Source organism: Scylla paramamosain, unplaced genomic scaffold (assembly GCF_035594125.1).
Source record: "Scylla paramamosain isolate STU-SP2022 unplaced genomic scaffold, ASM3559412v1 Contig4, whole genome shotgun sequence".
NCBI classification, from domain to species: domain Eukaryota; kingdom Metazoa; phylum Arthropoda; class Malacostraca; order Decapoda; family Portunidae; genus Scylla; species Scylla paramamosain.
In genome coordinates, this window is record NW_026973669.1 from 926,052 (window position 1) to 937,500 (window position 11,449).

The following is an 11,449-nucleotide window of genomic DNA, read 5'->3' on the forward strand; positions in this document are numbered from 1 at the left end:
GCAGCCAGCAGAATGAGAAGATTGAATGCGGGAGTGAGCGTGGGCAATGACAAGATGTGTGCTTCTTTGTGCAGGTGATGTAGTGGCCACGAGTGAATCGGCAGATGAGCTTCAAAGTTTGTTCGGTGTTGTAGATGTGTATGGAAGGGACTCTGGTGTGACACGTAGCGGTGACAAAAGCAAGGTGAACAGGTCAGAGGATGGCGGAAACTCAGTTTGCAGACTGGGAGGCAATGAGTTGCAACAGACTGATGAATGCAAGTACCTGGGGATGTGGATGAGTCCGAATGGCTGTGTGAAGGCGAACAATGAAAAGATAAGCATGGTGAACCAGTGGGTGGGTCGACTAGGAAGTGCAGCAAGGATGAGAGCCAGTAAGTATGACGTGCTGCGAGAACTTTGGAAGAGCGTGGCTGTTCCGAGCATTGTGTTTGGTATGGACGTGATTGTGTGGAATGAGAATGAACTAGAGAATGTAAAAGTAGGAGAGAATAGAGTAGCAAGAATGGCACTGAATGCACCAAGGTATGCAGCGATAGAGGCTTTGAGGGGAGACATGGGCTGGAGTACTTAGAGAGAGAGAGAGAGAGTAGCAGGTGGGGGAAGAAGTGTGTTAGGATGGCAGTTAAAAAAGGCTTGGAAACTAGGTGGGCTTTTCAGCGGCTTGAGGGGACGCATGTTGAGAGTGACTGGAGTATGATTGCTAGAAATGGAGAGGGTTTAGATTGGGGTGTAAGAAAGTGGAAGAGTGAGATGGAGTAGTGAAACATGTGGGACTGAGTGAATGGAAGAGTAAGATGGAACAAAAGAGTACTTTGGCGTGGTATTGGCGAGAGAAAGAGGCCCCGACGTATGCAAGGAGGTATAATGGAAGCCTGAGAGGCGATCTCTTTCGAGCGAGGGCACAGTGTATGGATGTGAATGCAGGGAGTTACAGATGGTCCGAGTCCAGCAGCGAAGTGTGCCAGACGTGTGACATGGGAGAGGATGAGACGGTGGAGCGTGTGGTGCTGGAGTGTGTGAAGTATGCCAGAGACAGGAATGAGATGATGCAAGTGGTGCTGAGGGAACTGGGGAACGTCACAGTGGAGAAGACAGGAAGGGAGTGGATGGTGTTGCTGCTGGGACTGTGTGGGGAGACGAATGGAAGGATGATTGAGGCTGTCAAAGTGTTTCTGCAGAAAATGTGGACCGCTAGATGTAGGAGTTAGTGGTGTGAAATATGGCGTCTGTTTTACGTTTGCCTTTTTTTTTTTTTTTTTTTTTTTTTCCTCCCTAACGGAAGTTATCAATAAAAAAAAAAAAAACTGACATGAGCAATCCCCAGGTATGAAAGATGATGCATGTTTTTCTGTTTAATATTTTTGTTTTTTCCTGTTTTTCGTACAGGATTTGCCGTTATGAAGGCTTGATTCAGGAGTAATCCCAAGCCTCCCTAGGCGTCAAAATCAAGATTAAGTTCGAGCCACCCTGAAGAAAGAACTTTTTGGTGAGCTGTGGCGGTGTGTACAAGTGGCTTTGCCTTGCTCTCTGAGTTTTCTCTGAGTTTTGTGGTTTATGTTCTCTTGCCTGTGTGCTGAAATACCCTGAAAATGGTGATGAGCGCGTGTGGTTCATGCGAGGAGAGTGTGGCGAACAGGCAAAGGGCTGTGGCATGCGAGAGATGCATGGCCTGGTTCCATGTAGCCTGTGTGGGCATGAGGGAGGCCAACATGAAGGCGCTGGGGTTCGAGCTTCTGGTGTTCCTCTGCAGGGAATGCCTGAGCAAGAGCCTCAATGAGTGGAGGAACCAGGATGAGGAAAAAGAAGAGAGAGTGGAGCAGAGCACCCAGACAGAAAACCTGATGAAAGAGGCAGAAGCACAGACGACGAAGACTGAAGAGAGAAAAGACCAGCAAGAAGTGGTGGAAGTGGCCAGAACAGACAGACGCCCAAGGAAGAAGAGAATGGTAGTCAAGAAAGCCCCAGTACGTGTCATTGGAGACAGCATGGTAAGGAAGACTCCCGACTTTGTGAGAAGGGAAATTGAGTGCACCAGCATGGGAGGTGCTAAGATCCAAGACGTCAAGAGGAAAGTCAAGGAAGAAGTGCAAGAAATGGAAGAGAGAAGCCTGCTAGTTATCCAAGGAGGAGGCAACAACTTAGTAGAGGCAGGTGCTGAAGACACAGTAAAGGAAGTGATAGAAGCAGTGAGGGCAGCAGAAGAAAAGAAGATGTGTGTGGCTGTGGTGGGGGTCCTGCGGCGCCCACGGGAAGGAGTGCAGTAGGAGAAGGTCAGAAGAGAAACGAACCGCAAGATATGCATGGAACTCATGAAGGTCAAGATGGAATGGATGGCAGAGAAGAAGGGCAACGTGAGCTTCCTGGACATGGATGGGATCCTCGACCAGGACAAATTCTTCGGGACAGACGGGGTCCACCTCAACCACAACGGGAATGAGAGGCTAGGACGTCGACTGGCCGAGTGGATGAGGGCGAGGCAGGTGTGTTGTGTGGACGAGGAGGACCCACTGATGTCAGCGAACATGGAAGAAAAGAGACTAGCCAGGCAAGTAAATGTGTGAAGATTGGCTGTATGAATGTGAGAGGATGGGGTGTGGGCAAGTTTGAGGATGTATGCAAGGAGCTCAGGGAGTGGAGGTTCGACTTAGTCGGGCTCACTGAGACTCACCTGAGAGATGATGTACGAATGGAGGGATGCGAGTATGTTATGACTGGAAAGGAGCGTAAGGCACAGGAAACGAGTAGAAATGGAAATGAGGAAATGAGTAGACAGTGTAGATGGCTGAAGAAAAAGAGGCATGAAAGCGATGAGGCAGAGAATGAGTATGAGAATGCATGGGCCGCGTATGTGAAGCAGCAGCGGTTCACAAGACGAATGATAATGAATGCTAAAGTGAAGAGTGAAAGGAGTGTGATTCAATCTTTAAGGGAGAAAGGTATGGAAGGTGGCCGTGAATGGTACAAGTTCATGAGAGGTGAGAATATGTGAGGCAGTGTTGGCGTGGAGAGTCTAAAAGTGGAGGGTGTAGTTATAACAGAGAAGGACGGAATCAGGGAGGCAATCAAAGGGTTCTGGGAAGAAGTAGGTGGGGTAGGTGAGATGTTTAGTGTGAGAGAAGGATGTGTAACACTGGAAAGGAAGAATGCAGATGAACTGGATGAAAGAATCAGTAGGGATAAAGTGGCGAGGTGTGTGAGAAGGCAGAAGAATGGCAAGGCAGCAGGTCCAGATGATATACCCTATGAGTTCTACAAGAATGGTGGGGAGATAGTGATAGACAGAATGACTGAGTTATTCAACCGAGTGTGGGATGAAGAGAGAGTGCCAAGAAAGTGGAATGAGAGCAGAGTGTGTCTGTTGCATAAGGGGGGATTTAAGAGTAAGAATGAGCTGAAGAACTACAGGCCAATTGCATTAGTGAATACAGTAGGTAAAGTTTTCAGTGCAGTGTTGAATGAGAGACTGTGTAAATGGATTGAGAGAGCTTGAGTGCTGGGTGAAGAACAGAATGGTTTTCGTAGGGACAGGAGAGCTGAGGACAATATGTTTGTGGTGAATGAAATGATTGAGAAGAAAAAGAAGGATGGGGGTAAATTGTACCTAGGTTTTCTGGATATAGAGAAAGCTTATGATAGAGTGAACAGAGAAATGCTAGGTAGAGTCTTAGAAAAGATTGGATTGAGTGCAAAGATAGTTAACATAGTGCAAAGTATGTATGTGGACACAAGAGCTAGATACAGGCTAGGAGACATAGAAACAGACTGGGTGATGAGTGAGAGAGGAGTTAGGCAGGGCTGTATATTGTCACCAACCCTTTTTAGCCTGTATACAGAGGAGCTAGCAGCCAGGATGAGAAGAATGAATGTAGGGGTAAGTGTGGGGAATGATAAAGTATGTGTGCTCCTTTATGCAGATGATGTAGTTGTTATGAGTAAATCAGCAGATGAGCTTCAAAGTTTGTTGGATGTAGTGGATGGCTATGGTAAAGACTTTGGAGTAAGGTTTAGCAGTGAGGAAAGCAAAGTAATGATTGTGAATAGATCAGAGGATGAAAGTAATGTGGTATGGAGACTTGGAGAGAATGAGTTGAGACAGGTGCAAGAATACAAGTACTTGGGGATGTGGATGAGTCCTAGTGGGTGTGCAAAGGCAAAGAATGAAAAGATAAGTATGCTAAACCAGTGGGTAGGTCGATTGGGAAGCGCGGCAAGGATGAGAGCAAGTAAGTATGATGTGTTGAGAGAAGTGTGGAAGAGTGTGGCTGTGCCATGTATAATGTATGGTATGGATGTGATTGCATGGAATGAAAGTGAAATTGATAAGTTAGAAGTGGGCCAGAACAAAGTAGCAAGGATGGCACTGAGTGCACCGAGGTGCACAGCAGTTGAAGCCTTGAGAGGTGACATGGGATGGAGCACCTTCAGAGAAAGACTGACAAAAGCCACACTTAGGTACAAGATTAGGCTTGAGAGAATGGATGATGCAAGAATAGCAAGGAAGGTGTACCTGTGGAATGAAAGTGGAAGCAAATGGAGGAAGAGATGCATGAGAATGACAGACAGGAATGGATTGCAAGTTGTGTGGGCGATAAGAATGGCTGGTAGGAATCAAAATGAGCGTGAATGGGTGGTAACAAGAGGAGGAAGAGTGGGAGCCGAATGGGATGTGAGAAAATGGAAGAATGAGATAGACAAAGAAGTGAAATGTGTGGGACTGAATGAATGGAAGAATGAGATGGAAAGAAAGAAGACCCTGGAATGGTACAAGGAGAAAGAGGCCCCGAGGTATGAAAGGTGGTATGATGGAAGCCTGGGCGGTGATCTTCTCTTCCGAGCGAGGGCACAGTGTATGGATGTGAATGCAAGGAGTTACAGGTGGTCTGAGTCCCGCAGCAAAGTGTGCCAGATGTGTGACATGGGAGAGGATGAGACGGTGGAACATGTGGTGCTGGAGTGTGTGCAGTATGCCAGAGACAGGAATGAGATGATGCAAGTGATACTGACTGAGTTAGGGCATGATAGGAATGAAAGAGTGGAGAAGACAGGAAAGGAATGGATGGTGTTGTTGCTGGGACTGTGTAGAGAGGCGAATGAAAGGATGATTGAGGCGGTGAAAGAGTTTCTGGAGAGAATGTGGCGTGCCAGGTGTATGAACAATTAGGATAGAGGATGCTGTTCGTTTCTCTTTTTTTTTCCCCCTTTTAACAGGAGTTGCCGATCCAAAGGCCTGGCTCAGGAGTGATCCTGTGCCACCTGTACCATCAAGATCAAGATCAAGATTGTGTGTTTTGTTGTCTGTGTCTGTTGGAGCGTCCGCGTGCTGCGTGGTGGTCAGTGGTCAGGTCACGCTGAGTGTGCGGCAGCTTGCGCCTGTGTCTGAGCTGGCCTGGGTCACCTGTGGTCACCTGTCCACTCTGTGTCTGGTGGAGGGAACAGACAAGACGTCAGCGTGGCGGTCAGTGGTCAGGTCACGCTGAGTGTGCGGCAGCTTCTGCCTGTGTCTGAGCTGGCCTGGGTCACCTGTGGTCACCTGTCCACTCTGTGTCTGGTGGAGGGAACAGACAAGACGTCAGCGTGGTGGTCAGTGGTCAGGTCACGCTGAGTGTGCGGCAGCTTGCGCCTGTGTCTGAGCTGGCCTGGGTCACCTGTGGTCACGTGCGGAGTGGCGGCGCCTCCCTGGGCTCACCTGAGGGCGTGCAGGTAATGGTGGGCGGGGAACAAGTAAATGTCGGGAGGTGAGTGACTAAGGTGGTGGTCACCGTCACTGTTGTTGTGGTTTGTTTGTTTGTTTGTTTGTTGATTTCTTTTATTCCCAAGACGTGGCGGCGCCGCCTGGCTGTCTGCTGGTGCTGCCTGCCTGTGGTCTGACCATTTTGTCGCGAGTGTTTGGGCGTTGTCCTTTCTGGGGATTTCCCGGCCCATACTGAGTGAGGTTAGGTTAGGTTAGGTTTTCTGGTCAAGATTTTCCCGTCACAGTGGTGGCAGCCGCGCAGGACAAGACACACGGTAATTCTTAAGAAATACACCTCCACACATATCTTATTAATCTTTTCCCCTCTCCCCCAACAAGCTTGGGGCCACGTGGGGAATTGGGTTTGTTTTTGGAGGGGGACATAAAAGACCGATAAATGGACTGAAAATCTAGGGAAATTTCTCTAAAATAAAAGAAAATTGGGGTAAAATTTAAGTTTTAACCAATACTCCAGAATAATTATATACCTATCCTAACCTAACCTAACCTGGGGGGCTGTGCACCCCATGAATCCACCCCTGCTATCGGGGGGGGGCTGTGCCCCCCCTGGACCCCCCCTAAGGTTAAAGCGTCATTAAACGTCATACTCTTAGTGTAGCCGCACTGGCTGGGCATCAATTGGCTCTTAGGTAATCTGTTTTACTGATCACACCCATCATCGTAGGGTCGAGGAAAGGCAGTTCTCTCTCTGACGTTTATTGATGAGGTAGGCATGACCATAAGAACTGCAAACAAGTTCTTGGTCTCAATTTCTTACAAAATAACATTATACACTGATATTAAACACTTTCAACATATTACAATATTCATTAACAATACATGCAATTGACTTGGCACTATGACAATCAGTTTTTACTACAAAATTAAAGTATTTACCTCGGTCACCATCCTGCCCGTCTTTGTCTGAGCGCGACTTAGCCGTGAGTGATGCCCGCAGGCGACTAGCAGGTTAACCCCACACTACTAACAAGTGAGCATCGGCTTCGGTGCTTAATATAGCATTAAATACTGATACTCACACATATTACACGTTTTCATGCAAATAGAAAACTATTGAACATTTCACTTATAAATGCCGAGGAATAATGACGTGTGGTACATACGCTTTACATACAGTAACACTTAGTAGCATGGACAAAAGCACCCTGCGTGTAAACCAACGCATGAACGCACACAGTGTAACTTCAGCACGGACAGGTAAGCAGGACGGATCTCGGGAATACTGGAGAAACTTTAACATTGTATTGTAACCTTAATATCAACGAGCGATCAGTAAAACCTTTACAGACTTGTAGCTATACTACTTACACTTCTTGAAAGCACACCTTATTGAAAATAATCTTGGGTGCGTTGTTCTTAAGATTTTCCAGACACACACCGTCAGTAAGGTTAGTTTGGTCTCCTGGACAAAATTTTCCCGTCACAGTGGTGGCAGCCACGCAGGACAAGACACACACCATCAGTTAGTGTTTTCTGCTTTCTTGTTTTATTTTTTGTTATTTTGTTAATTTGTTTAATATTGTTTTATTTGTTTGTCTTGCAGAACAGACGCGGTGAAAGAGCAAGGCCAGACTGGCAAGTCCTGTCCATTGTGCCCCAGAGCGTCTCAGATCAGTGGCTGGCAAGTCCTCCCATCCTCTCTGCCCCAGAGCCCCTCAGGTCAGTGGCTGGCAAGTCCTCCCATCCTCTCTGCCCCAGAGCCCCTCAGGTCAGTGGCTGGCAAGTCCTCCCATCCTCTCTGCCCCAGAGCCCCTCAGGTCAGTGGCTGGCAAGTCCTCCCATCCTCTCTGCCCAAGAGCCCCTCAGGTCAGTGGCTGGGGACTCAGAACACTGCACCACTGTTGGCAACACTTGTGTCTTTGTCACAAGTTACCACCAACTAAAAGTGATTATCTTACTCTTTGCAACAAGTCAGTTTTTTATTTATTTATTTATTTATTTATTTATTTATTTATTTGGATAACCTGAAGATCCACCAGCCCAGTCTTACCACCTGAAGATCCTCCAGCCCAGTCTTACCACCTGAAGATCCACCAGCCCAGTCCTTTCTGGCCGTTCTATTGCTGCTGTGGTAGACGGTCACTGTTCTTCTCCTAGATCTATTAACAGTGGTGTTCCTCAGGGTTCTGTCCTGTCACCCACTCTCTTCCTATTATTCATCAATGATCTTTTAAACCAAACTTCTTGTCCTATCCACTCCAATGCTGATGATACCACCCTGCACTTTTCCACGTCTTTTTCTAGACTTCCAACCCTTCAGGAAGTAAACAGTTCATGCAGGGAAGTCACAGACTTCTGATCTCTCCAAAATTCCAGATTAGGGCAGAGCAAACTTGCTATTGTTCAATGCCACAAAAACTCAATTCCTCCATCTATCAACTCGACACAACCTTCCAGACAACTATCCCCTCTTCTTCAATGACACTCAACTGTCCCCCTCTTCTACACTGAACATCCTCGGTCTGTACTTTACTTATAATCTGAACTGGAAACTTCACATCTCATCTCTAGCTAAAACAGCTTCTAGGAAGTCAGGTGTTCTGAGATGTCTCCGCCAGTTTTTCTCACCCCCCCTCCAGCTGTTAACGTTGTACAGGGGCCTTATCCGTCCATGTATGGAGTATGCTTCACATGTCTGGGGGGGTTCCACTCATACCGTTCTTCTAGACAGGGTGGAATCAAAAGCTTTTTGTCTCATCAACTCCTCTCCTCTAACTGACTGTCTTCAGCCTCTCTCTCATCGCCACAGTGTTGCATCTCGTGCTGTCTTATACTGCTATTTTCATGCTAACTGCTCTTCTGATCTTGCTAACTGCATGCTTCCCCTCCTCCCACAGCCTTCCTGCTCACTTTCTTCTTTCTCTCACCACTATTCTGTGCACCTCTCAAATGCAAGAGTTAACCAGTATTCTCAATCATTCATCCCTTTTCTCTGGTAATATTGGAGCTCCCTGCCTGCTTCTGTATTTCCACCTTCGTATGACTTGAATTCCTTCAAGAGGGAGGCTTCAACACACTTATCCTGCAATTTTTGACAACTGCCTTGGACCCTGTTCAGTGACCAGCATCTCAGTGTGCCCCCCCCCTCTCTCTCTCTCTCTCTCTCTCTCTCTCTCTCTCTCTCTCTCTCTCTCTCTCTCTCTCTCTCTCTCTCTCTCTCTCTCTCTCTCTCTCTCTCTCTCTCTCTCTCTCTCTCTCTCTCTCTCTCTCTCTCTCTCTCTCTCTCCTGTACACCAGACAGGCAGGAAGCCCCTCGCTGCCTGTGTGGTGACAGCCTCCTCTGTTACAGGTGCAAGGTCGGTGTGCATCCTTGGTGCAGCCCCAGGGTTCCTGCAGGACCAGCCACGGCCAGGAGCAGCGTTGCAATGGAGGGTGCGAGGCCAGGCAGCAGCAGCAGCAGTAGTAACAGCCTGGAGCAGCAGGTGACCCAAGGCGGGAGGACCTACACTTGTGACCACTGCGGCAAAGTGTGCTCCACCAAGGCTGCCATTGCCAGACACGTCCTCTCCCATGCCAGCAAGACAAGGCTGAGAGGCAGGAGTGGTTCCGCTGAACACACTACCACCCACACTGGTGGCAGGAACCACAAGTGTGACCTCTGCGGGAAGACATTTGTCCGGAAGAGTCATCTTGCCTCACACATCCTCACCCACACTGGGGAGAGAAAGTTCCAGTGCCTGGAGTGTGGGAAAAGATTTACCCAGAAGAGTTCCCTTAACACACACATCCTCACCCACAATGGGGAGAGAAAGTTCCAGTGCCAGGAGTGTGGGAAAAGATTTACCCAGAAGGGTTCCCTTGACACACACATCCTCACCCACACTGGGGCGAGAAAGTTCCAGTGCCTGGAGTGTGGGAAAAGATTTACCCAGAAGAGTTCCCTTAACACACACATCCTCACCCACACTGGGGAGAGAAAGTTCCAGTGCCTGGAGTATGGGAAAAGATTTACCCAGAAGGGTTCCCTTGACACACACATCCTCACCCACACTGGGGAGAGAAAGTTCCAGTGCGTGGAGTGTGGGAAAAGATTTACCCACAAAAGTTATCTTAACAAACACATCCTCACCCACACTGGGGAGAAAAAGTTCCAGTGCGTGGAGTGTGGGAAAAGATTTACCCACAAAAGTTATCTTAACAAACACATCCTCACCCACACTGGGGAGAGAAAGTTCCAGTGCCTGGAGTGTGGGAAAAGATTTACCCACAAAAGTGATCTTAAAAGACACATCCTCACCCACACTGGGGAGAGAAAGTTCCAGTGCCTGGAGTGTGGGACAAGATTTACCCGGAAGGGTTCCCTTGACACACACATCCTCACCCACACTGGGGAGAGAAAGTTCCAGTGCCTGGAGTGTGGGAAAAGATTTACCCACAAAAGTTATCTTAACAAACACATCCTCACCCACACTGGGGAGAGAAAGTTCCAGTGCCTGGAGTGTGGGAAAAGATTTACCCACAAAAGTAATCTTAACAAACACATCCTCACCCACACTGGGGAAAAAAAGTTCCAGTGCCTGGAGTGTGGGAAAAGATTTACCCACAAAAGTGATCTTAACAGACACATCCTCACCCACACTGGGGAGAGAAAGTTCCAGTGCCTGGAGTGTGGGAAAAGATTTCCCCGGAAGGGTTCCCTTGACACACACATCCTCACCCACACTGGGGAGAGAAAGTTCCAGTGCCTGGAGTGTGGGAAAAGATTTCCCCGGAAGGGTTCCCTTGACACACACATCCTCACCCACACTGGGGAGAGAAAGTTCCAGTGTCTGGAGTGTGGGAAAAGATTTACCTGGAAGGGTACTCTTGACAGACACATCCTCACCCACACTGGAAAGAAGAAGAGAAAACAGCCAAAATCATAGCTGTTGCAGTCCCCGGTGACTCCCGCCTCAGTAGAGCTGAAAGGCACAAAACTACAAAATATCACGACCTAAAAAGTGACCTGGGAACAACATGGTCGCCGATGGACACCGGTATAATACCAGTGGTGGTGTGGGCGACAGGGCTAATGAAGAAAACCTGGAGAGCTGCCTGGAGGCAATCCCCAGTCGCCCAAGTGCCCACGAGGTACACACAGCTGCGGTCAAGGGAACGGTCGCCACGCTGAACAGAGCCCTCGGATGCAATGGCGGCGCTGCTGAGGGTGTGACCGCTAACACCAGGCTTGGGGCCCATTGCACTCACCAGACAACAAAACAGGAAGGTGCAGAAAACGGGGAGAGAAAGTTCCCGTGCCTGCAGTGTGGGAAAGATTTACCCACAAAGGTAATCTTAACACACACATCCTCACCCACACTGGGGCTTGTACAAACTCAGTGCACCCTGAGTGTAGGAAGACAGAAGGAAGCAGAAACCGAAGGATCTTCTCTGAACCACCCTGGAGAGAGAAACTGCAGCAGAGGATCACCCATCAAAGAGAAGAAATCTGGCAGATAACAAGCTTCCTGCAAGACCAAAACCACACAAGGAACCTCCTCAAGAAAACAGACAGAATGACAGGAAGGCGCAGCGCAAGCAATGGCCGGCCGGGCGGAAGACAGGCAGGGGCCGAGCCCCGGCCGAAGCCTTGGCACATGAAATGAGGACAAAGACAAGAAAATAAAGGCCAGAAAGATGAAGAGGCAGCTTGCAGAAAAGCCAGGGGTGGTGTGCAGACACATGGCAAAGACCTCAATAGAAGTACAAGACCCA

General features: G+C 48.4%; 1 protein-coding gene across 1 annotated transcript in view; it reads left to right on the top strand.

Annotated features, from left to right (window-relative positions):
- The first annotated feature begins 5,166 nt into the window (after positions 1-5,166).
- The window catches only part of LOC135096503 (gastrula zinc finger protein XlCGF57.1-like), a 9,738-nt gene continuing 3,455 nt past the window's right edge, over positions 5,167-11,449 (top strand). The window contains exons 1-4 of the mRNA XM_063998020.1: positions 5,167-5,345; positions 5,596-5,703; positions 7,299-7,414; positions 9,045-11,449. The exon at positions 9,045-11,449 is cut by the window's right edge and continues 3,455 nt beyond it. Coding sequence (XP_063854090.1) covers positions 9,121-10,620 — 1,500 coding nt within the window. The 5' untranslated portion in view covers positions 5,167-5,345; positions 5,596-5,703; positions 7,299-7,414; positions 9,045-9,120 and the 3' untranslated portion in view covers positions 10,621-11,449. The remainder of the gene's footprint in view (positions 5,346-5,595; positions 5,704-7,298; positions 7,415-9,044) is intronic.